The sequence below is a fragment of the Suncus etruscus genome, chromosome 8, assembly GCF_024139225.1.
Source record: "Suncus etruscus isolate mSunEtr1 chromosome 8, mSunEtr1.pri.cur, whole genome shotgun sequence".
Lineage (NCBI taxonomy): Eukaryota > Metazoa > Chordata > Mammalia > Eulipotyphla > Soricidae > Suncus > Suncus etruscus.
Window position 1 is genome coordinate 38,404,517 of NC_064855.1, and position 25,749 is coordinate 38,430,265.

A 25,749-nucleotide genomic window follows, 5' to 3' on the forward strand; every position below is an offset into this window, starting at 1 on the left:
TATTCTTAGACACTGCCACGAATCTGAGTTAAACCCAAACATGCACACCTAACGAAAGCTGTCTCAAAAGCACTTCAATGGACAGTTTCTCCATCTGGTCCTCCCTTATATATTCCAAAATTTACTCACTGCACTGTCACATACTTATGTTCCAGAGTTTTCTGAGGGTAATGGAAAGGGAACTCTCACTAAGATATACTTCAACAAGTGATATGAAGTCCCAACTTTTAGTGCAAATATCCAGGTGGCATATTTAATAATATAACTGCTTTTATTTTAGCACAATATAACTGCCTTTATTTTAGAATAATATTTTGCATTGATTCTCTGAGAGACAACCTAACATCCTTCCCCAAAATATTAACATAATGTCAGTTCCCTAGGAAAGACCAGAGCATTAACTCTATAATTTGAGTAAGTCTGAGAATTTAGGATGGCATATCCAAAGCCCAACAAGCCCAGATTCAAGTCTGTTAAGCTATTAAAAATAAACTTTAAAAATGAATATAGTCCTAGGAACAAATAAACTATCATATGTTGCATACTCATGCTCTTAATAAGATAGGTTTATTTACTATTTTTGCAGGAATTATAATTGCATGAGATTTAATGGAGGCCTCATGTACATAAGATATATTCTCTTTCCATGAACTATATATCTGTGCTCTAAATTTCTTAATAAAAATGTGTTTACAGAAAATTCTGTTTTCATATGCATGATATAGTAGGATCATATACTAGTATCATATCATATAGTAGTATCAACATAGTAGGAGAATAATAAAATCCCAAAGGCAAAGAAATTGATTTTCAATAGCAGCTTTTCCCAGGGGTTGAAGAGAGATGAGGGTAAGTTTAGCAGGAGACTAGGACAAATGTGTAGGGAAGTTGACACTCTCCTGGAGGGTGTGGTACTGAATAATGCATGAAACCTTATCACTAACAGTATAATAAATCATGGTACTGAAAATACATAAAATTTAAAACTAAAAGTATGCTTATTAAAATAATCTTATGAGTGTTTTTTGATTCTTTTTTTTGGTTTTTCGGGCCATAGCCCAAATGCTCAGGTGTTACTCCTGGCTAAGCGCTCAGAAATTGCCCCTGGCTTGGGGGGACCATATGGGATGCTGGGGGATCGAACCGCAGTCCTTCCTTGGCTAGCGCTTGCAAGGCAGACACCTTACCTCTAGAGCCACCTCGCTGGCCCTGTGTTTTCTGATTCTTAACCTATGAACTCTACTGTGAATGCTCATAAAAGTTGCTATCTCCCATCACTGATGTTTTAGTTTTAAGGAAATATACAAGATTTACATAAATTTCAAAAATTGTGAGGAAATTCTAAAATACTCAAAGTGAGGGCCAATGGTCAGTAATTGAGCACACTGGCTTCTCTTCCTGGAACCAGAAGGAAAAAGAAGCTTAGCTTTCCATGACACCACAAAAACGTATTTAAATATTCAAAGTCTTTATAACCTACAAGTATGTACTCAAAGTTACTATGTTTTGTCTCAAGCATCTATAGAACAGATTTAGTTACTAGGCTACAAATACAATATAATTTGTTGGGGTTTTTTGTTTATTTGTTTTTAGTTCAAACCTAGGGGTGCTCAAGGGTTACCTCCCAGCTCTGTGCTAAAGAATCACTCCTGGAGGTGGGTGCGTGGAGGACCATATGAAATGCCAGGAATTGAACCCGGGTTGGCCAAATGCAAGACTAAAACCCTCCCCTCCCCGCTGTGCTATAACTCTGGCACAATATAATTTGTTTTTTATCTCAAAATCATTTATATGCAATTAGTCAATTCTAATCTTGTATGAAAATGTGTAATTGTAAGCAGCCTCAATCATTCTATGTAATTACTGATCTTTTAAAATAAATTGAATAGTGAAACTACATACAACAAACTAGTCAACTGAGAAGTTGAAAATATTGAGTTCACCTTTAATCTGAAAAATGCATGTTTCAAACTTATGTTTCAAGCACCTCTCGGGAACACAAAACAAGATTTAGAAAATAAATGTGCAGAAATTTTGTAATATTAAATGTACAATAAAACAAATATACTTCTCTTGTGTTTAAATAATCTAGAATCAGTAATAGAAAAACTTGTGAAGTAGAGAGATAACACATGGTTGGGGTTCATGCTTTACATTGAGGAGGTCTGAGATCCAGCCCTATCCCTGTATGGTTCTCTCAAAACCATAGGAAATGACAGCACAGGATAATGCTGTGGCCCAACCCCCACCTCAAATATAACATCAGAAAATAGACACATCTCCTAATTGATCAATAAAAATCAAAAACATTAAGTTGTATTCTTGTTGTATTCTCATGAACACATAAATTCATTCCTATGTTTTAGCAACAGGCAATCTTGATTTGCTGGGGGCATGTTCTACTGAAAATACTTAACTTACTTGCCCTGCTTAATAAATAAAAATCTTGAAAAGATTAAAAAAAAAACAAATACCCATTATTTTTCAAAGTTTCACAGTTGTATAGCCAGTGGTCGGCAACCTGTGGCTCGCGAGCCATATGTGGCTCTTTACACTTTTAATTTGGCTCTTCTGTGTGCAGGGCGGCCGCTCCGACCACTGGTATAGACAAATCTGAAAAGTCTTTTTTATCTACTGATAGCATCTGATTACAATATGTGAAGCTGTAATTGGAATCTAGGGCACCAAAATTTAATTACTGAATATATTATTTAGATATAACAGTCAATATCCTTGAAGGCATATTTTGTTATATTATTAGGAACAAAGAACACACAGTAATTTATTTTTAAATATTTTTAAATAAATTGTAAACCTTGCTTAAACAACAGAAACTAAATTTGAGGAAGAGAAAAAGTATTATCTTTTTTTTGCACCCACTCCCACCCAAAAAGTATTATCTTTTAATATTGTATTTTAAAATGGAAAAGCAGAATGCTCACTCTCTTTGCTATAGAACTCAAAGTACTTTATAATTGTCTATTTAATATATATGGATAATTATATGGCATTAAGAGGCTCTTATTAAATAAACAACTGGAAAGTATCTTGAATTCTATAGTTGAGAGACAGCAATCTCTCTGCTTTTCCATGTTAAACTATATATAACTATATGTACATACACTACAAGTAATATGAGATTTCCCCATTATTAAAGTCATCCAGGATATAAAACCCAAGTTTATCTGAATCTATATCGAAGAAATATTTTTTTAAAGATTTGGTTTGATATATCACATACATGATTGCAGTTATAACTGAAGAAGCTATAATTGCTTTTTACCCTTACAGATATTTCATTAAAATAGCAGTGAAAAATACTGTCATTGAAAACATTAATTTGCTTACCTATTTTTCTTGGTCTCCATGATCACTTTTCTGGGAATACCATGAAAATGTTTTACTTTTTCCTCTTTAGGTCTTTTATTTGTGTTTCCTTTCTATGTGCACTCCGAGTTCTTTGGCTGGACAGTGAAATTCTGTTTACCCTCAGTAACCATTCATCATCTGATGTCCCAAAGCATTGTTATGCTATATTTGGGTTCCTTAAATAGGGCTAGTCAGACTCAAATTGGTTGCCTCAGTTAGGTATGCCTTCTGTTCAGAAGGTAAAACAGTACTGATTATTTAATGGATTCTGGCTTTCCATCCAAGAAACAGAAAGTTCTTTTCATCTGAGAAACTTGTGTATTTCTTTTTGAATGTGGTGAAGTTGTGCTTCTTGAGTTCTCTATTCCGCAGATTCATTTCAGCAAATGTAAAACACTCAGAAACATTGTATATCTTCTTGTTCCAAGGAAAGCTGCTTCACAGCATTGCTTTTGTGATTCTGAAAGAGAAATGAAGGGTAAAGGAAGGGACAGGGGAAAGCACTTGAAGTAATATACTGAAAATATATTTGCTTCTGAAGGCAGTCATAGCCCTTAGCTCCACAGACTTTCTAATAATAAACTTCTGGTTGTTCTAGAACTCTGCCAAGTAGCATGGCATTTATCCCTTGCTTCCAAAGATAAGCAACCAACAAAGGCACATGTGTAAGAAGATATGGCAGTATCTATAAACAAAAAATTATATACCTAATTTGATTTCACATCCTCACTATCAATTTCATTTTTCTTATTCTTCTGTTTGCCAAGTTTCTTCAAATGGAAATATGTACTTCAGATTATGTGCCTTCAACCCAAAACTAAGTAATAAAATGTGGAAGGGCTGAGAAAGATAAAAGAAAAATCACCAAATTGAAGTATTAGTAATAAAAACTAAAATGCACTTGAAATTTAAGAGATAAGTGAACACTATAAAAGCTTTAAGATAATAACTTGAAAATTTTAAAAGCAGACAGATACTTGAGAGAAAAATGAAGTAACAAAACATATGAACACTGATAAAGAGATGGGTATGGAACACTGTATGACAGACTCAACTATCAACAACTTTTTGACTCTATATTTCACACCAATTTAATAAAAAAAAAAACCTTTTTAACCAACTTGAGAAATAAGCCAACCCTAGTAAATAAATTCAATTATTTATTAAAATTTTCACCATGAGAAAGCACTAGAGGGTTTTACCAGACCAGATGTTCTACTAGGACAATTGGTGAGCTATAGCCAAATATTCAATAAACCAATTCTGTTAATATTAAAAATTCTATCAGAGTTTGTAAAAAAAGAAAATTCCTTATGTTTTTAAAACATAAAAATAGAAAATATGCTCAAATAACCTAATACAAAATTAGGTTTTTTGGTTTTGGGGGGCAGACCATACCTGGCTGTGCTTATTCATATTTGATATCTCTAATATCAGAATATATTCCTGACTCTATGCTCAAAGATCACTCCTGGAGATGTTGAAGAGGGTGCCAGGAATCAAACTCAGATCTGCTGTGTGCAAGCCTTACCTACTGTACTATTGTTCCAGTCCCCAAATTCGACTGTAAAGCATATGGGATAGTACAAAAAGGGAAAATTATAGTCCAATCTCACTCATGAAGGTTGATGAAAAAATACATATTATAAAGTTTAACTCAGCAATTGTATAATAAAGACAATATGTCATTCCCAATTGACCAAATTTATCAAGTATTGGATTAAATAACTTAATGTATATTAATAATATCCTTCGAAGGGGAAATAACTGGAAAACTCATGTAAATATAAAGTAGACAAGAATTTATAAAAGGGCAAATCTCATTTTTGGGCAGTGATCATGATATTTATAGTTTCTGATACAATATTTTAAGGATAATGTCAGAATCAAAAGAGATAAAGGAAGACTGAGTAAATGAGAACAAGCAGTATTTGCGGGGATGTGGAGAGAAAGGAACTCTTATCCACTGCTGGTGGGAATGCCGTCTAGTTCAACCTTTATGGAAAGCGATATGGAGATTCCTCCAAAAACTGGAAATCGAGCTCCCATACGACCCAGCTATACCACTCCTAGGAATATACCCTAGGAACACAAAAATACAATACAAAAATCCCCTCCTTACACCTATATTCATTGCAGCACTATTTACCATAGCAAGACTCTGGAAACAGCCAAGATACCCTTCAATAGATGAATGGCTAAAGAAACTGTGGTACATATACACAATGGAATATTATGCAGCTGTCAGGAGAGATGAAGTCATGAAATTCTCCTATACATGGATGTACATGGAATCTATTATGCTGAGTGAAATAAGTCAGAGAGAGAGAGAGAAAAACGCAGAATGGTCTCACTCATCTATGGGTTTTAAGAAAAGTGAAAGACATTTTTGCAATAATAATTTTCATGCACAAAAGAGAAAAAAGCTGGAAGTTAAAGCTCACCTCATGAAGCTCACCGCAAACAGGGATGAGTTTAGTTAGAAAAATAACTACATTTTGAACTATCCTAATAATGAGAATGTATGAGGGAAATAGAAAGCCTGTCTAGAGTACAGGCAGGGGTTGGGTGGGGAGGAGGGAGATTTTGGACATTGGTGATGGGAATGTTACACTGGTGATGGGTGGTGTTCTTTACATGAATGAAACCCAAATACAATCATGTATGTAATAAAGTTGGTTAAATAAAAAAAAAAAACTCTGGATGCCACTGTAACGGAATTAAATTTTTCTCCCTTGAATATCAACATTGCAACTTTGAAATGCAATTTCTGGATTTAAAAAACAACTAACTGTAGTGCTCAAAATTTGAATGTCTTTGTGCTAATTTAGAAAGATTGGGGAAACACAAATGTGAATGTAGTTCATAGCACAAGTGGTCTGCTTTGAAAAACCTGGAGAAGGAAGATATGTTGATTTTTAACAACTGGAATAATATTTCTGACTTATATAATCAACTGAAAAAGCTAGCGTTTGCTGTTCTTTCCTTGTTCGGATCTACATTCATTTTCAAGCATGAATCTTATCAAGAGTAAATTGAGCAATCATCTCATCGATGAGAACCTGGAATCGTGCCTAAAATTAAAAACAACATACAAACCTGACTTTCTCAAACTATCCTAGGAAATTCAAGGCCAATGTTCACATTAGTGTTTGTGACTTTGTCAGTCATTGTCAGAATGTAATTTTCTCTACATTGTAAGGCAGATTTTATGGAATTTATCATTATTGATAAATAATATTGTTCTAAAGTTTCTGTTTCATTAGTTGTGTTATTTGTATCCTCCCGACCTATGTGGATACTTGCATGCAGAATATTCTCAATAAAAACTTATTGAAACTAAAAAAAAAAAAAAAAAAAGAATAGAAGAAACAAAATTGTTCCCATTAACAGAAAGAATTGTATTTTCAGATAGATCAACAGCAGAGTATGCAAATACTGATAAGAGTAAATTTGAAAGAAATGATTAATAGTTTATCAAGACTACTAATTTCAATTTAATTGCATTTTACATACCAGCAAAAATTTACTTGTAAACATGTTTTCTAAATATATTCAATAAGAAAAAAGTTATCTTCAGAATAAAGATAACAAACTTTTATAATTATAATAAAAAGTTAAGAATATCTACCATTTTTAATAAAAAAACATTAAAGAGGACTAAATGGACAGGAAGTTTGACATGTCAGCATTTCTCAACTTGATCTCTTAAGTCAAAGGCTTCCAAGTAGATTCCTTGCAATCTTTTTAGAAAAAGTTTTATGGAAGAAAACAGGGACAAAAATACTCCTCTAGAAGAATAAGGGTAAGACTTGCTTTACTAGATGTCAAACTCCCACAGAAATCTATATTAACCATCACCTTTACACAATACAATTAAGTAAAAAGACAAGAAACAAATCCATAAGTTAATGGAAAAGTAATTCATGCCAGAGGAACTTAGAGAATTTAGTGGGAGGATGCCAGACCATTCAAAAATGTTACCAAATAATTATGTACACAGAAACATATAATACACTAAAAATGAATCTACTCCTCACACTGTACATAAAAATCAATTTCAGAAAATCAAATCTTAAAAATTAAAAATTAAGTACATAAGCCAATAGCTTTATGGCCTTAAGCTAGAAGAAAATTCCTGGAACAACAAAAAATAGAAAGCACAAGCCATAAAATAAGATGTTTACATTAGAGCCACACTAAAATTAATAACAGGTTCAATTAAATAAGGCAAGCCATAAAAATCAGCAGACTATATTGGCTACTCATATCATTGACAAAAATGAAGTGTTCAAAATATAAAGAACTCTTGATATTGATAAATAAGGAGCAACCTAAAAAGTATGTAAGCAATTCCAATTATATATTCTTTGTATGAATATTTTCATTTTAATATTAATTTGTGCTGTAAAATATTTTCATGTGTAAAATAACATTGAAAATAAATGTATAACATGTTAACTGCATAATGACATTTTTGCTTATAGTAATTAAGTCTTTGGTAAATTTTGTTATCATACTAGATCTTAGGCATTAGGTAAAATGGAATGAGTTTACTTAATAAAGTTTGACAACTTTATTGTATAAGATATAAGGTATAAGGTTTAAGAAAAGAGTTAAAGAGAAAGAGTCAGGGAAAAATTTTACAATGGATTCTCACTGTATTCACACTAAATTGAGTGCCTCCTTCAGTAGCAACACTTCCTTTCTTTCAAATTTACTATTATCAGTATTTTCATACCAGACCTTATGAAAATATATACCAAAACTTATTCCTAAAGGTTGTAAAGACCCACATGTATTGGCAACCACTTTTATTTTTTTATTTTTTTATTTTTTTGGGTTTTTGGGCCACACCCGGCGATGCTCAGGGGTTACTCCTGGCTGTCTGCTCAGAAATAGCTCCCTAAAAATGGGGCTGGGCGGTGGCGCTGGAGGTAAGGTGCCTGCCTTGCCTGCGCTAGCCTAGGACGGACCGCGGTTCGATCCCCCGGCGTCCCATATGGTCCCCCAAGAAGCCAGGAGCAACTTCTGAGCGCATAGCCAGGAGTAACCCCTGAGCGTCACAGGGTGTGGCCCAAAAACCAAAAAAAAAAAAAAAAGAAATAGCTCCTGGCAGGCATGGTGGACCATATGGGAGGACACCGGGATTCGAACCAACCACCTTTGGTCCTGGATCGGCTGCCTGCAAGGCAAACACAGCTGTGCTATCTCTCCGGGCCCCGGCAACCACTTTTAAATTACTAGGAAATTCTGCATGTAGTGCTTAGATCATAGTCTCTTACCTCTATATAGTTAGAGATATAATAATTATATTCTCAAGATGACTTTACAAAAGCAGAAGGTCAGATGTTTTCCTCATTTTATAGCTTATGAAGGGGATGGAGGTCATGAAGCGTACAAAATGAGCAAAATTTACAAGGCCCCTCGACAGACAAATGATGTCAATCTTTATGACTTTAGGGGTAACCTGGTGGTGCTCAAGGCTTACTCCAAGTTCTATGTTCAGGGAATACTCCTGGCTCAGATACCAAGGATGGGATGGGTTTAGCAGCATGTTAATGGCTGGTCTTACCTCCTATATTATCTCTATAACCTAACATGTAGTATTTTCATTTTAAATTATTTCATTGATATGACTTACTTCAGACTCACAACTGATAGGAATATGTAAACATAACATATAAAATATTAATTTCATTTTATGGATAAGAAAACTGGTCTCGGGCTGGAGAGATAGCATGGAGGTAAGGCGTTTGCCTTTCATGCAGGAGGTCATCGGTTCGAATCCCATGTCCCATATGGTCCCCCGTGCCTTCCAGGAGCAATTTCTGAGCCTGGAGCCAGAAATAACCCTTGAGCACTGCCGGGTGTGACCCAAAAACCACAAAAAAAAAAAAAAAAAAGAAAACTGGTTTCTAGATACTGGAAGTTAAACACTGATCTTCTGCTTCAAAATTCTAGCCTCAATCCCTACTGATAACACAAGCTCACAGATATTTTCTTTCTCTTCTATTACAAGGGAAAAAAGCTGGTTCTGTCCTATCATTTTGTGAATATGACATGCTGGAACCTGAAAATTGCATAATTTCCCTCTACATAGTTTCATCATCTATCAATAAGGGTAGCCTGCCCTCTAAACATGCTAAGTAATCAGATGATTAAATATCAGAACAGTCCATTCCAAAATTTGCCAAAGTTTCATAATAATTGGTTAGTCTAAGCCTAAGAAATTAATGAATACGTGAAACTCTTAACTCTTCTAAATGGGCAGAAATTTTCAAGTCAGACATGCCAAGTTCAACAGCTAGCATTGAAAGGCCCCCTAGAACCACCTAGGGTTGCCCTGGTTGAGACCCCCTGCATCACTGGGCCAAAACAGTATCTGATTATCAAAACTTATCATTGAACTGTCTGATCCAGTGGTCTGACCATTGCAGGGAGTAAGTCCTATATCCTCAAACATCACTGAGAAGGCAAAATAAACATAAAATAAACCAAACTAAACAAAGTAAAGCCATAATTTTCTCTACCATCATTCTCTCTGTTCCACAAAGAGCAAGAAATAAATCTATCTATACATTACTCTCCTAGGGCTGGAGCAATAATACAGTGGCTAAGGTGCTTGCCTTGCATGTAGCCAACTTGATTTCATCTCTAGCACCCCACATAGTCCCCCAAGAGTAAGGCCTCAGCACCACCTGATGAAATGCAAAAACAAAAACTAAAAAAAAAAAAAAAGAAAAGCAAAAAATAAGTTCCCTCCTTGCAAAAGTGATCAAGAGATTCCACTCCCTTAATGTCAGTGACAAAGGCCAGAGCAAACTGACAAGGACTGATTAAGCAAACTCAGCCATAAGTTTCCACACCATAAGTTTCCAATTCAAAACTTTCAAGAAGTTCTTTGTCTTGTGTGTTCTTGATAGATTCATTGTTGTTTTATAAAATGGCTCTTTTGTTCAGACAGGAAGTCCTTGTATCTTATGGACTTCAATGTCTGCAAAATTAAATTTATCTTTTCTCTTCCCAATCTCTCATATCAGTATATTGGTAAGTGAACTAAAGGAAGCAAATAAAGAAAGAAGGAAATACCCTGAAAACTTCCCATAAAAGACAATTTTGAACTAAATCTAATAACAGTTATAAAAATTGCTAAAAGTATTAAAATACTAGTTAAAGGTAATAAAATATAGTTTTTTCAAGTTTTAGATGATACACTTTTGGCTCACATTTTGTTTTGTTGGTTTGTTTTGGTTTTGGTGGGGAGAACCACATTTGTAAGTACTAAGAGCTTATTCCTAGTCATGCTCAGGGTATAGGATATTGAACCTGGGTTTATTGGTATGAAAGGCAATTACTTCCTATATTACCTCTTGATCCAGTTGATGCAATACTGTTTAACAAAATGAAGTGTGAGGAAATGTATTCATGATTTGCTTAGTAATCCAAATTCTTTAACCAAATGATGTTCCAAACAATTTAGAACCTGCAACTAGAGAACAAGGGTGGACCTCCATCCTTGACTGCTATGGAATCTGCTTATTTGTCTCTGAAGTTGTTGCCAGGCCTAAAATGTGTTCACTCAATAACTTTTAGACCTTCCCATTTAAAATATCCTACTGTGCAACCTGAAGTATGCCCATAGTAACTAAGTGCCAACCGTGATCTCATTAAAGGGTAAGAAAGAAACATGGCTGTTCCATCTATTCACTGAATTGAATCTGTCTTTGAGTAATACTATTTGAAAGAGAAACAGCCAGAAAGTTCAGAGCTTAAATCAAGGCCACTTGAAAGTCAAGGGTGGGGGCCAGCGAGGTGGCGCTAGAAGTAAGGTGTCTGCTTTGCAAGCGCTAGCCAAGGAAAGATTGCCACCACGGTTCGATCCCCGGCGTCCCATATGGTCCCTCCAAGCCAGGGGCAATTTCTGAGCGCTTAGCCAGGAGTAACCCCTGAGCATCAAATGAGTGTGGCCTGAAAAACCAAAAAAAAAAAAGTCAAGGGTGATATGCTTTTAACCCTGGTAAGTAAAAGGAGTTTCAGCAAGAATGAATACTTCACCACCAAGGAAGAAAAACCATATGTCCCTGGAATTAGTATATAAACACATAAACACCTGGTTGTCACACAAGGGAAAGCAAAGATATTTCCTGAAAATATGAAATATAAATATAAAGAAGAAAACAAAGCAATAGTACTGGGGTAAGGCACTTGCCTTGCATGTGCCAACACAGGTTCATTTCTCAGCATGACAAAGGGTTTCCTGAGTATTTCCAGGAATATGTCCACTGCATTGTTGGCTACGACCTAACCATATATATGTGAAATACCTTATTCCTAGAAAAACCTCATCTATTCTGCATAAACTTGGAACTAGTAAAGCCTTTTCTATTGGGGTCCTATGTCCTAAGGGAATTGATGACATTGAGGGTTGACCCCCACCCCTGCCAATGTGCCAGAGTTGCAGTGCTTACAAGCACACCTCTGCAGATCTATCTCTCACAATGGTTTCAGTTTCCCCAGAAACAGTCTTTAATCCTTTTCTGCAAAACAGTGCCAGAATAAGTGATCTCCTGAGAAAAACAAAGACATTCACCTAATGGTAGGAACTAAAGAGTCTTTTGTCATGTTAAACCAAACAAATTCATTTGGAGATGTGAACTATCTCTCTGCTATGTGGATATTTACCCTTGAAAGTCCCTAATATTACAAGAACATGGACATGGTGTTCCCAGGAGCACTGACCTGGGAATACCCTCAGTGTAGCTTGCCTTGCCCTCCTGAAAGTCAGAACAAGGCATGAGTCAGCACAAATTTTAAAATGGCATCTTTACAGCATAGACAAATCAGATTAATTCAGCCTAAGAATCAATAGAGCAAAGTACAAGAAAGCAAGAATTGCTAATGTCATTAATGACCTAGTTTTGTCTTTACTATGTGCCATAGAAAAGGTCACTATCAGCTCACCCATCATTTTACCTCAAATGGGCACATAGTATGGACATAAATGAATATTAAAGAGACCAAAAATAAACCTAAGATAGGATCTACTTAATTATATGTAATTAAAGTTTCCTGTGTGAAATATACAACAGAAAAGACATTGTATTTCAGGTCTAATCAAAAATATATGTATCTATGCCTTCAGTCTTCCAAATTCTTTCTGTATTATATAAATCTTCCATGTCTACTTTGTTGAAAGTTCCTCAAAAAAAGTCCTGTCTCAAAACCCCATATATTTGGACAGTTTTTTGATAAAGGAGATGAAAACATAAAAAGGGATAAAATAGCCTCTTCATGGACCGGAGAGATAGCATGGAGGTAGGGTGTGTGCCTTGCATGCAGAAGGATGGGGGTTCGAATCTCGGCATCCCATATGGCCCCTGAGCCTGCCAGGAGCGATTTCTGAACATAGAGCCAGGAGTAACCCCTGAATGCTGACGGATCTGACCCAAAAACAAAACAAAACAAAACAAAACAAAAAAAAAAGATAGCCTCTTCAATGGTCCTGGAAAAACTACATGAACGACTACATGAAAAAACATGAAAAACTACATGCAAAACATGAAAAATTGATCTATATTTCATACCTTACACAAAAGTCAAGTCAAAGTGGATTAAAGACCTAGAGAAACAACCAGAAACTATATAATATGTTGAGGAAAATATAGGCAGAAATCTTTAAGATTTGGACTTGAAAGGTATCTTCAATGATGTGATACCACTAGCAAAAGCAACAAAATCAAAAACAAATAAATGGAACTAAAACAAATCAAAGAGGTCCTACATGGCAGAAGAAACACAGGCTCAGGGGTCAGGGCAATAGAACAGTAGGTAGGGCATTTGCCTTACACAGAACCAAAACATATTCTATCTGTGGCATCCCATTTGGTCCCCAGAGCCTGCCAGGACTAATTTCTGAGCACAGAGCCAAAAGTAACCCCTGATCATTAGCTGGTGTGGTCCACCCCACAAAAAAAGAAACAAAGACTAAAACTAAGGACAGCTAATTGGATAAAAAAATATTCACATTCAATACTTTATAAGGATTAAATATTTAGAATATATAAAGTACGAATAAGGATCAACAAAACAAATTCAAAAATTCTATCAAAAAATGAGTACACTAAAGGAACAGACACTTCTCAGAGATAAAAAAATAAATAAATAAATAAAACAGGTTGCCAAGAGGCACATAAAAAAGTGCTCAGTATCAACTTATCATTATGGAAACCCAAATCAAGATGAAAATCAGATATCACCTCACACCAATGAGAATGGTGTATATCAAAAGAGTAGGAATATCTGTGCAGGAATGAAAAGAAAAAAGAAACTCACATCCACTGCTGGTGCCAATGTTATCTGGTTCAATCCTCATGAAGAAAGGTATATAGAGTTCTGAGTAAACTTAGAATTGAGGTGCTCTATGATCTAACAATTTCACGTTGGGGGAATCTATCTCCAAGTCTTAAAACTTTCATTCAAAAAGATGTATGCACATCACTATTCATTGCTGGTACTTTATATAATAACTAAGATATGAAACCAACCTAGGTGTGCAATGACAACTGAACAGATTAGGAAGATGTGGTACATATGCACAATAGAATACCATGTAGCTACAAGGAATGATAAAATCATGTAATTGTTGCGACCTGGTTAGAAATGGAAGATATGTTGAGTGAAGTAACCTGGAAGAAGAAAGACAAATACAAGATGATCTCATTTATCTGTAATATATAAAATAATTGTATTAAGAAATTTATTGTAGGCAAAACACTCCAGGACATTGAGACTACAGGCATCTTCAAGGAGGAAACTATATTCTCCAAGCAAGTGAAAGCAGAGATTAACAGATGGGAATATATTAAACTGAGAAGCTTCTGCACCTCAAAGGAAATAGTGCCCAGGATACAAGAGCCACTTACTGATTGGGAGAAACTATTCACCCAATACCCATTAGATAGGGGGCTTATCTCCAAAATATACAAGGCACTGACAGAACTTTACAAAAAAAAAATCTAATCCCATCAAAAAATGGGGAGAAGAAATGGACAAACACTTTGACAAAGAAGAAATACAAACGGCCAAAAGACAAATGAAAAAATGCTCCACATCACTAATCATCAGGGAGATGCAAATAAAAACAACTATGAGGTACCACTTCACACCCCAGAGATTGGCACACATTACAAAGAATGAGAACAAACAGTGTTGGTGGGGATGTGGAGAGAAAGGAACTCTTATCCACTGCTGGTGGGAATGCCATCTAGTTTAACCTTTATGGAAAGCAATACAGAGATTCCTCCAAAACTGGAAATCGAGCTCCCATATGATCCAGCTATACCACTCCTAAGAATATACCCTAGGAACACAAATACAATACAAATACAATACAAAAATCCCTTCCTTACACCTATATTCGTTGCAGCACTATTTACCATAGCAAGACTCTGGAAACACCAAGATGCCCTTCCACAGATAAATGGCTAAAGAAACTGTGGTACATATATACACAATGGAATATTATGCAGCTGTCATGAGAGATGAAGTCATGAAATTTTCCTATTCATGGATGTACATGGAATCTATTATGCTGAGTGAAATAAGTCAGAGAGAGGGGCCAGCGAGGTGGTGCTAGAGGTAAGGTGTCTGCCTTGCAAGCACTAGCCAAGGATCAGGACCACGGTTCGATCCCCTGGTGTCCCATATGGTCCCCCCAAGCCAGGGGCGATTTCTGAGCGCTTAGCCAGGATTAACCACTGAGCATCGAATGGGTGTGGCCCAAAAACCAAAAAAAAAAAAAAAAAGTCAGAGAGAGAGAGAAAGATGCAGAATGGTCTCACTCATCTATGGGTTTTAAGAAAAATGAAAGACATTCTTGCAATAATAATTTTCAGACAAAAAGAGAAAAGAGCTGGAAGTTCCAGCTCACCTCATAAAACTCACCACAAACAGGAATGAGTTGTGAACTATCCTAACAATGAGAATGTATGAGAGAAATAGAAAGCCTGTCTAGAGTACAGGAGGGGTTGGGTGGGGAGGGAGACTTGGGACATCGGTGATGGAAATGTTGCACTGGTGATGGGTGGTGTTCTTTACATGACTGAAACCCAAACACAATCATGTATGTAATCAAGGTGTTTAACTTTTTTTTTTTTTTTTACTTTTTTGGGAGGTCACACCAGTATTGTTCAGAGATTCTGCCTGGCTCTGCACTCGGGAGTCACTTCTGCTACTCATGCTTGAAGGACCATATAGGATGCTGGAGACCAAATCCAGTCGGCCCAGAGCTAGGTAAATTCAATATAACTGTACCATCTCTAGCTTCTTCAACAAGTTGGCTCGACATGCCCATAACCTTCAAAGATAAAATTTTACATAAATATGATATACCACATGGGTGGGTTATGTGGTATTTGAATTATATTAATAACTCTTTTTAATGATATATTAAAACTGCATTCAATACTTCAATTGTGCATCACTGAATATTAACCTTTAGTAGTAAGAATGTTGCCTTATGAAGAGAATATAAATATACTTTTGTTCACTAGAAAACCAGTGGAGGGCATCCTGCTGAAGAAAGTGAGTCAAAACAAGAACAGATACCAAATAATTTCACTCATCTGTAGAGTATGAACAGAGTAAAGGAATGAATATTAACTTATGGTAGTAGACCCTGAGAGTCAGTCTATAGAGACAACTCAATTCAGCATGCTAACGGGTAACAGGGTGGTGAGGAGGGACCTTGGGACAGTGGTGGAGGTACCTTGACACTATGGTGGTAGGCATAGCTACATTGTCTATTAAACATTGCTCTTAACAGTTTCATAAATAAAAATTTCCAATGTAATAAACTAAAACATTAATAAACCAATCAGGTATGTGACATATGATCACAAGTTCATATTTTAAGCTTAAAAATCAAATACATTAATAATCTAATAAGATTCTAATGAAATATTATATAATTTACACATTAAGGTTTTAATTACCTAAGGTTGTCAGATCTAACAGTTAAAAAGAAATTTAAAATCCAAGTAACTAGCAAATCAACTTTTTAGCATACATAATGGTACTATAAGTGCATCATCCATTTCTCTTTACAGAACCAAGAACCACATTGATATCCATGCTGTGCAAGGAAGGGGTGTTTTTGGGTGGGGACAGCAAGTCAGGGCAAGAAAAGCAAACTTAAATATCATTTCGTGACTAGTCAATCACCTTTTCTTAAAAAAATAAGACAGAGTTGAATCCTAGTCACTTTACACTTTACAAGATGTGATGAGATGAAGTTGACTGTTTCAATAAAGTAAATTAAGTAAATAAGGTAAAATAAGTAAAAATAGACAATGAGTAAAAGCATATTATTTGATAAGATGATTGTTATAGACTGATCATATCTGCCCCAACACCTCTGTGAATTATGTTCCCAGGACTTAATAGAAATTTAAAGATGACCCACTTCATACCTTTTATCTCAGAGATACAGTTAAAATGCCCTTCCAAGGAGTCCAAAGAGAAGCTAAGGTCAGCTAGTGCCTCACCTCCTAATCTAGTGTGCTTCCAATTTCTTCCTGGTCCCCCTTAGGTATCTGGACACATCTTCATGGCTTGATCCCAAGCTTTTAAATCTTTACTAAGTGGGAGATGAAGAAAGGTTATAAAGAGAGAAGAGAGAGAATTAGAGCAGTATGTGAATTATGCTAATTTCTAATTTAAAATTCTTTGCTTCAGTCTAATGTCCTCATTTGGCCTTATGAGAGGACATATGAGGGACATAAAATCCCTGGCTCCGCTGCCCTCACAAAAAATTTAATATGGCTATCTAATGCAAGTGTACCTTCCCTCCAATGAAAGATTGGAATGATAGTAATATGGAAATACTGGCATTATTTTTGTATGTCAGAGAGCCTTAGCTAGTATAAAATATATTTTTTCTGAACTGATCAGAACTAAATTAAGATGAACTCAGTCATAATATCATTTCACAAATTAATTCCTTTAGGGAATGTTGTGAGAAATCACTTAAGCCCACTTTCCTATAGATGGGTGGTTGAAGTGGGAAAATGAGCCATCTGTTAAATAACTACACAGTGCCAAATATTGTGCTAGGTACCTTCACATATTCAACTTCTTCTGCATCCTGTGATAATGGTGTGAACATAAAGGTAATTATATCTGATAGAAGGACCCAAACCTCACCAAAATTAGGCAAATTTCCAGAGGCAGCACCACTCTACATGGCACAACTCAACTCACACCTGTAACAAATCTAACATAAAGTAGTTGTTCTTTAAAAGTTATTATTAGGCTGTCTCAATCCTTATATCAAAAACAAAATAGCACATTTACAGGGGAAAAAATCTTACAAAGCAAGTGAGGTCAAGAGAGATACAGAAAATGTGGCTTGAAGTTTTTGAAAGGGAGATTAAAGTAGTCTTGATGTAGAGAGAAGGGAAGGAAGAAGAAATTGGCCAGTCAAAAAGTCCCAGAAAAAAAAAATCTAGAAAGGAGGAAGAGGATTCGAAGTGGAGCTCAGGGAGGAAAGGAATTAGGCTTCTCTGGTTCACAGTATAAAGAGGACTTGAAAAAAAAAACAAAGAAGAAAGTTAGTTGATCTTAAATAAAACCGTTCAAACATGAACATGATAGCCAGGTATTAATGTAATATGTATGTGGTCATCAGTAAGTGACTTAAAAAAAAAGTGGGGGGAATGAAAACCTCCAGGAACACCTATGGGGAACACCTCCTGCTTGGGAAAAACAGGAATTAACCTGCAGAAGGCCTTGTATTTAAATGAAACAAACTTTCATTCTTCAGCTCTTGAAAAATTAAAGACCAAGGGAAGATGGGTACCTTACAAAGAGAGAAAAGAAAACAGGGCAGATTTCTGTTAAAACTGGAACAATTTTTCTAAGAATACAATGGTCGCGGAACTCCCATAAAATAAGACAACTACCAAAATGTTAACGAAAAGTCGATTTCTGAGTACGATTATATTAGGCGTTCTATAATATACTTCATCACTTCAGAGCCTGCTGTGAAAAAACAAGGTCAAGCCTGTCAACTAAACTCAGCTACCTGAAGAACCCCACTTCTTTTCCACAGGACTCCTCAACTCCCTAAAATCCCTAAAAACCTGATACCCCACCTCTACCCCACCCACTCAGCCCCGGGAGTAGACTAAAGTCACAAGAACATGTAGACTCATCCCAGCACCAGGGTTCTCTCCAGAAATGCATCCCCGATGCGTGCCAGGCCCCCAAGCCCACGAGCAGCTGCCCACACTGCACATTTAAAGAATCAATGGTGAGCATTATTCACCACTGCCCCGCAGGCTGCAGGAGGGTCTTCTGGAAGGCCGCCACTCTCACTCTCGGTAAATGCTCCAGGATTCCTGCAAACAGCCGCAGTGGGTGCAGACCAGGGGCGAACTCAGGAGCCGAAGAGAGTGCGCATTTCAGTTCATTCAACCTTTGTTATCTCCTGGGTCCTCAGATATCCTCTGAGCTGTAAGCATCGCGTCCGTAGGCAGTTTGCTGAAGTCTAAACAGCAAGCTCTGAAAAGCTTATAGAACCAAGACGGGTCTCTACGTAGCCTTTGCCGCAGTCTGCAACCTTCTCCCGCCCACCACAGGCCTTGTTTGGTTGTTCTTTTTTTTTTTTTTTTTAAAGGGAAAGGACTATCAGAAACCTTGGTTTTCAATAATGCTGCAAAATGCTGCAGCGTTGTTGAAGGTGACAGTGCAGAATAGGTGCATTTTCTGTTCTTTTAGCAAAAAAAATGCAGAGATTAAAATCAGTTGGTAGAAATAAAGAGCAAAGAGCGGCTCCATTAAGTAGTTGCTTGACTGCTGTTTAAGCTACCGAGTCTCTTTTATTTCATGAAAAATGAACAGTTGTGACTAGGCAATGCCTAATCTGGAAATCCTACAGTTGACTGAAAATGACGTGGTTTTTTGTTTAAAAAAAAAAAAAAGCGCGCACCAGTGGGATTGATAAAACACAGAAAGGTGTAACATTCACATTTTAAGTACTATTTTGTACTTGATTGGGTTTGAAAACAAAGGTCAGAAGGTTTAAAAAATATTGGGTTTGAAAACAAGGGTCAGAAGGTTTAAAAAAAATATTCTCACAAAATAAATGCTCTATGGCTGTAAAAGGGATACTGTTTACTTCTTGGGCCAGTTCTGTTATATTTCATTGTGTTATATGGAGGTATAGAGCATACTTTCCCTAAAATGTGTCACTTTGGCATAAGAATTATTTTGAGCTAAAAACAACTGAGAAGGGCCCGGAGAGATAGCACAGCGGCGTTTGGCGTTTGCCTTGCAAGCAGTCGATGCAGGACCAAAGGTGGTTGGTTCGAACCCCGGTGTCCCATATAGTTCCCCGTGCCTGCCAGGAGTTATTTCTGAGCAGACAGCCAGGAGTAACCCCTGAGCACGGCCGGGTGTAACCCAAAAACAAAAACAAAAAAAAAAAATCCTGAGAAATAGCAGACAGAGAGGGAAAAGGATCTTACCTCAAGTCATAATCACCTCACTGGACTCTATTTTGTTAACAGATAAGATATCAAGGTACAACTAGTCTGTCTTCCACTAATTTCCTCTTGAATTCATCTTAAATTTGCCTCACCTACATCCTGTGTGTGTTTCTATCTATAAATTCATTGTTCTTTACTAAGATCCTCTACAAGCACCAAGTTCTAACCAGTCTTTGAATGACTATTCAGCTGAGTCTCCCCTGTGTGCATGCACAGCCTGTGAACATTTGTACATTTCTCTCTTGCTAAACTTCTTTGTCAGCTTAAGTTTTAAGAGTCCCAGCCATAAAGCCTATGAGAGAAGAGGAAAAAAATATACCCACAGCTAAAAAAACATACCACAGGTTTTTCATTATTTCCTAAGCAGTCAGTTCCTATAGTTTGGCTCTTTCTTTACTTTCCACTTTCTGAGCCTGAGATATTCTAGAATAACCTGACTTCTCAAGGCCCAGTTGTGTAGACAAAAGCCCTTGTGGTATTGTATCCTTGTAAATAACTTTCTGAAAAAAAGTCTAAATTATGGGGTTTTTTGTCCCTACTTCCAAATAAAATTTGAAATAAAGAATGACAAACTTTGTGCATCTTAACTACAGTGTAACCAATTCTACCATCCAGGAAAGACTAGGAACATTATAATACATTTTTAGGTATACAGTAATAATCTCATAAAATTATAATCATGCTAGGGAAGAAGTATTCAGTATAGAAAGATCAAAATAAAAAAAGATATTTCCCTTTCATGCTAACAAAGAGCTAGTATAAAAGAATTATGGAATGTCAATGTGGCTGGTGAGCTATGATCAAATGGGAGAAAGAATAAGATGTAATCTGGGGAGTAGATTGCTGAAGTCCGATTCTGATAGTCCTTAAACATCATTATAAGGGATTGTATTTTAATTAATAATTTTAATATAAAAATAGCTCACTTCCAAAGCCAACTACAACAGAATCAATACCCAATCTACAACAAGCTATACACAGAAGGGACCATTTATACTAGCAGCCCGGGGGGCAAAGGAAGGGCGATATGTGATGCATGCTGGGAACAGACATGGAGGGAGGACAACACTGGTGGTGGGAATGCCCCTGATTCAATGTCACTATGTACCTGAAATACTACTGTGAATGATTTGTAATTCACTTTGGTCAAAATAAAAATTATTAATAAAAAAAATAACTCACTTAAAAAATAAACCCTAGGGCCAGAGAGACAGGACAGTAGTAGGGCATTTGACTTGCATGCAGCTGCCCAGGATGGACCTGGGTTCCATCCCCGGCATCCCAAATGGTCCCCCAAGTGTGGAGCAATATCTGAGAGCATAGCCAGAAGTAATCCCTGAGCATCATTGGGTATGGCCCAAAAATCAAAAAAATAAATAAATAAACCCTAGTCCTAGTATTCAGAGAATACTGTTGACATTTCAGTGGGTATAACTCATTCCAGGTTAATTCTTAAGCATAAATGTACATCAACAACTATTTATTTATTTGTGTCTGTTCTTTAAGAATAAGGCCCTAAAATAAGTGTCACAGTAGTAGATCAAACAGGCAGGAACTCGGCAAACTGAGTTTGCAGCCTCGGTGACAGTCAAATAGCCAAACATATATGACAAGTTATAGAATAAATGTTAATGTAAAAATTAATCAATATGACAGAAGTCAATTTAAAGTGGATCAAAAACCCTGACATCAGACCTGAATCCATAAAGTGCATTAAGGAAAACAGGCAGAACACTAAAATCTAGGCCTCAGAGGAATCTTCAGTGATATGATGTCCACAGCAAGGGCTATAGAATCAAATCTAAATAAATAGGACCCCATCTAACTAAAAAGTTTCTATATGGCAAAAGAAATGGACTAAAACTAAAAGATAGCTGACTGAGTGGGAAAAAAATATTTGCACTCAACACATCAAATAAGGGATTGATATCTAGGACACACAGTATACTCTCAAAGGTTATCCCCACAAAATCTAAAAGCTCCATTAAAATGGGAAGAAATAAATAGAAACCTCTCTGAGGAAGGCCAACAGGCACATGAATAATGCTCATCATCACTTGTCGTGAAATTCAAATGCAGATGACATCTTCACATCAGGGAGAATGGAACATATCAAAATATTTGGAATCACTTGTGTTGGTGAAGATGTGGTGAAAAGTGAATGCTTATCCGCTGCTGGTAGGAATGCTGCCTTGTCCAATCCCTATGAAAATCAATATGGAAGGTTTTCAGTAAACTCAAAATAAGACTGCCATATGATTTAGAAATCCCACTTTTGGGTATCAATTCCCCCTACCAAAAAAATTAAAACCAACACATCCATCCAAAGGTATTCATTGCACTATTCATTGCAACACTCAGTAGAATAAGAGTTGGAATCAACCTAGAGGCCCAACAATAGACAAGTGGATCATGAAAATATGGTACATAGATACTATGGAATACTACACAGTTGAAAAGAATGATGTAATCATACAATGTGCTGCAACATGAATGAAACTGGAAGATGTTATGGTAAATGAAGTAAGCCAGAAGAAGGATAAATACAGAATAATATCACTTATATATGGTATTTAGAATAACTGCATGAAGAAATGTAATAGTCTAAGATAAAAATTGTCAAGAACACTCTAGGCCCCAGAATATAGTGAAGATTAGGAAAGAAATTGTATGAAGGGAGAATAAAAATACACATAAAATGACAGGAAACAGGGCTTAAGGGGTATCAGAGGCATTGGTAATATTAAGAAAGAGCAGAGCTAAATATCCAAGCCAGAGTCAACAGCAAGCAATAAATAATGAAACCCAAAATTAAAAAAACAAAAACAAAAACACTTAACAGGGTCCTATTAGGACTGCAGGTTGGGGCAGGGAGTGGTGGCACTGTATGAACTCTGAGAATATTGGTGGAGGGAAATTGACACTGGTTGTAGGGCTGATCCTGAAACACTTTATGCTACAGCATGCATAAACTTTTAGGGGAGATCAGCCCACCAGATGTATCCCCAGATTTTCCTGGTGTGGAGAACTGAAATAACCCCTACAGGGTTCCTCAAAAGGCCTGCTGTGGATGCCTTTTCCCCTTGTGTGGATAGTTGAAGAATTTCTGAAAAGAAAAATCTATGCTTGGTATTACATTTTCCGTCATTATTTGAATATCTCTCCTTTGTAAAATCTCAGGCAAAATTATGACCTCTATCAAATAATTTGGCTCAGATATTCTAGCACCAAAAATGACTATGAAAACACCTTTTCTGGATAATATTTAGCACCTAAAAGCAAAAACAATATTTTTCACTTTTTCAAATATGTCCTTGCAGCTTCTGGTAATCAAGGGCATAGCCAGAATACAGATCTTGGACTATTGACTCTTCTCAGAAAAAGGGAACCACACCTTAGGGGATTTGGCTCCTTCCTTTACTTGACTTCTAAAACAATAGAGCCCAGCTCAGTGAAGACCATGTTCCTAGATATTTTCCTAATAATCCCTGGTTTTGCATTTGAAGTAAGCTTTCAAAGAGCTGCCTTGAGTTATAACCTTCTCTTTTGTAATTCAGAATCCTTATGACTCACACCCATAGCTCAAGTACTGTTTACTGTTAAACTTTGCTTTGTGATTGTAAACATTCTTCTCTATACCTATGACTGGTGTTTCCCCTTATAAAGCCCCCTGCTTAAAGATTAAACTTATCACACTCCTGCTAGAAGATGTGTTGACCCCACATATTCTGTGTGTGGTTTCATTATTTCACATTCGGCCGCTCGTGTTATCCCTTTCCCTCTTGTGAAGAATTTGCTCCCTACTAGAGATGCTGAGATGCAAGACGCTTGCAGCAATTTTATGTCTAAAAACCCAATGAATAACTTTGTAAATCACAATTGTTTAAATAAAATTTAAAAAACGGAAACAAAAATAATTAATCAGTATGAGAATACTGTAATGTCATTTTGTAGTATTATTTTAGATGGAGGAGAGTTCAATAAAAAGTATTTACTGGAGGTATCTTAAATCACAGGGTGGCAGTTTTTGTCTTTGTAACACAGATAGGACAGGATTCCATACCTAAGGACATAAAATAATAGGAGATGAAGTACATGGTCTCTTCAGTTTTTCTGCCAGCATCCCTCATTATACCACTATGGAACCTATGGCCACAGAAGGAAGACGAGTGACAGTGATATTAATAGCCATAAGTTATCCTGGTCATCAGAGGCCTAATTGGTCTGGAAATCTAATTGAAACACTCTAATAAAAGTGTTTTTTTTTTTCATTCAGATCTAGTAAGACAACATAAAAGATTTTTTGAGAATAATTAGAAACTAACTTTAAAGTCAACTAAGCTGTTAGAAAAAACCTACAAACTTGGTATCTCAAAAAAAAAAAAAAAGCCTCATTCTTGACTCCAAACCTCCTGCCTTGACCTTATCACATGATCTTCTCTGTGTCTCTTGTGCCCCCACATTCAGTGGATGCAGATTTTTTGGGTCTTTCCACTTACCACAGAGCATTTGCCCTTGCTTTAAGTCAACAGAGAAGACAATGATGGACTCCACCTGTGTGTAGAGCTGCTACCCCAAGGGGAATGAATATAAATCAGGTCCTGGGATCCTATTGGATCTTTCACCTTGTATTTACTACAGGAATGAGCAAAGCTGGAGAGGAAAAGCAGACATCAAGCCAGTTGGGAAAGTTGAACATCTTGAGTAAATAGTGCATGAAACTGTGGGAGAAATAGCAAAACATGTTGCCTAGGTTAATAATAAGCTGTGGGCATCTGATGAGTGGAACCAATATTTCAGACAAATTCAGCTTTCCTTGGAGCATCAATAGAAAAATTTTAATCTCAAATGTTGACTGGTTCTTTAGAAAGAAGAAATGAACTTAGGGCCTCTAATGTTCAGGACTGGAGCCTTACTTGGACTTCCTAAGAAATTTTGTTTTTACTATACTACATTACACAAGGTGAGTCAAACAGAAGTACTAAGTGGATCTAGAACAGCTGATAGTCAGCTCCCTGCTCTGCTGAGTTTGAAGTGTTTATAAGCTTGCCCAAGGTTACATGAAGATTTTGCAGAGTCAGAGCTTTGATTCCATTCAAAGCAAAGAGCATCCATCAAAAATAGCTGCCTTCTCTGCCTCTTGGAGTTTAATACTCTCACTTTGCAGGATAAGACCCACATTCCTCTTCAAAGATTGTGCAATAGTTCCCTATCATTTTCTGTACCTGCAGTAAGTACCCCCACTTTCAATTAAATATTTAGATGCATGGTGGTCATTGTCTCCTGCTGCTGCTGCTGTGTCTCCAGCCCACGTTGAATGAAATTATTAAGATATATTTAGATGCTTGGCGGTCATTGTCTCCTGCTGCTGCTGCTGCTGCTGCTGCTGCTGCTGCTGCTGTGTCTCCAGCTGAGTCACAGCCAGAGCAAGAACCATTCTCAAAATGGGCCTCTCTCCTTCAGACCCTTTCCTCTTCATCTTCTCAGATGCAGACTCCCCCTACTCTAAGATAAAGCTGGTTGATTGTTCTTAAGATTTTCTTGTAGATTTCATTGCCACCTAATAAACAGAGTGATTTCCATTTAATTCTTTTTGAAGGTTAAGATTATACACATTTGGATTTTCTATCTTCCATTAAGCAACTGTTGAAGCAGATACAGAATAACTTCTAAAGATACATTTTGAAAAAAAAATTTTGAATATTTTTTTTGGGGGGGGACATATCCTGTGATGCTCAGAGATAATTCCTGGCTATGTGTTCAGAAATCACTCCTGGCTTGGGGGACCATAAGGGATGCCAGGGGATTGAACTGCGGTCTGACCTTGGTC

At 36.5% G+C, this 25,749-nt stretch overlaps 1 protein-coding gene across 1 annotated transcript in view; it reads right to left on the reverse strand.

Moving 5' to 3' along the window:
• The window catches only part of SACS (sacsin molecular chaperone), an 82,153-nt gene extending 63,141 nt beyond the window's left edge, over positions 1 to 19,012 (reverse strand). Inside the window, exons 1-2 of the mRNA XM_049778209.1 lie at positions 18,698 to 19,012; positions 3,349 to 3,829 (exon numbers count right to left, since the gene is read on the reverse strand). Coding sequence (XP_049634166.1) covers positions 3,349 to 3,368 — 20 coding nt within the window. The 5' untranslated portion in view covers positions 3,369 to 3,829; positions 18,698 to 19,012. The remainder of the gene's footprint in view (positions 1 to 3,348; positions 3,830 to 18,697) is intronic.
• Positions 19,013 to 25,749: the final 6,737 nt, after the last annotated feature.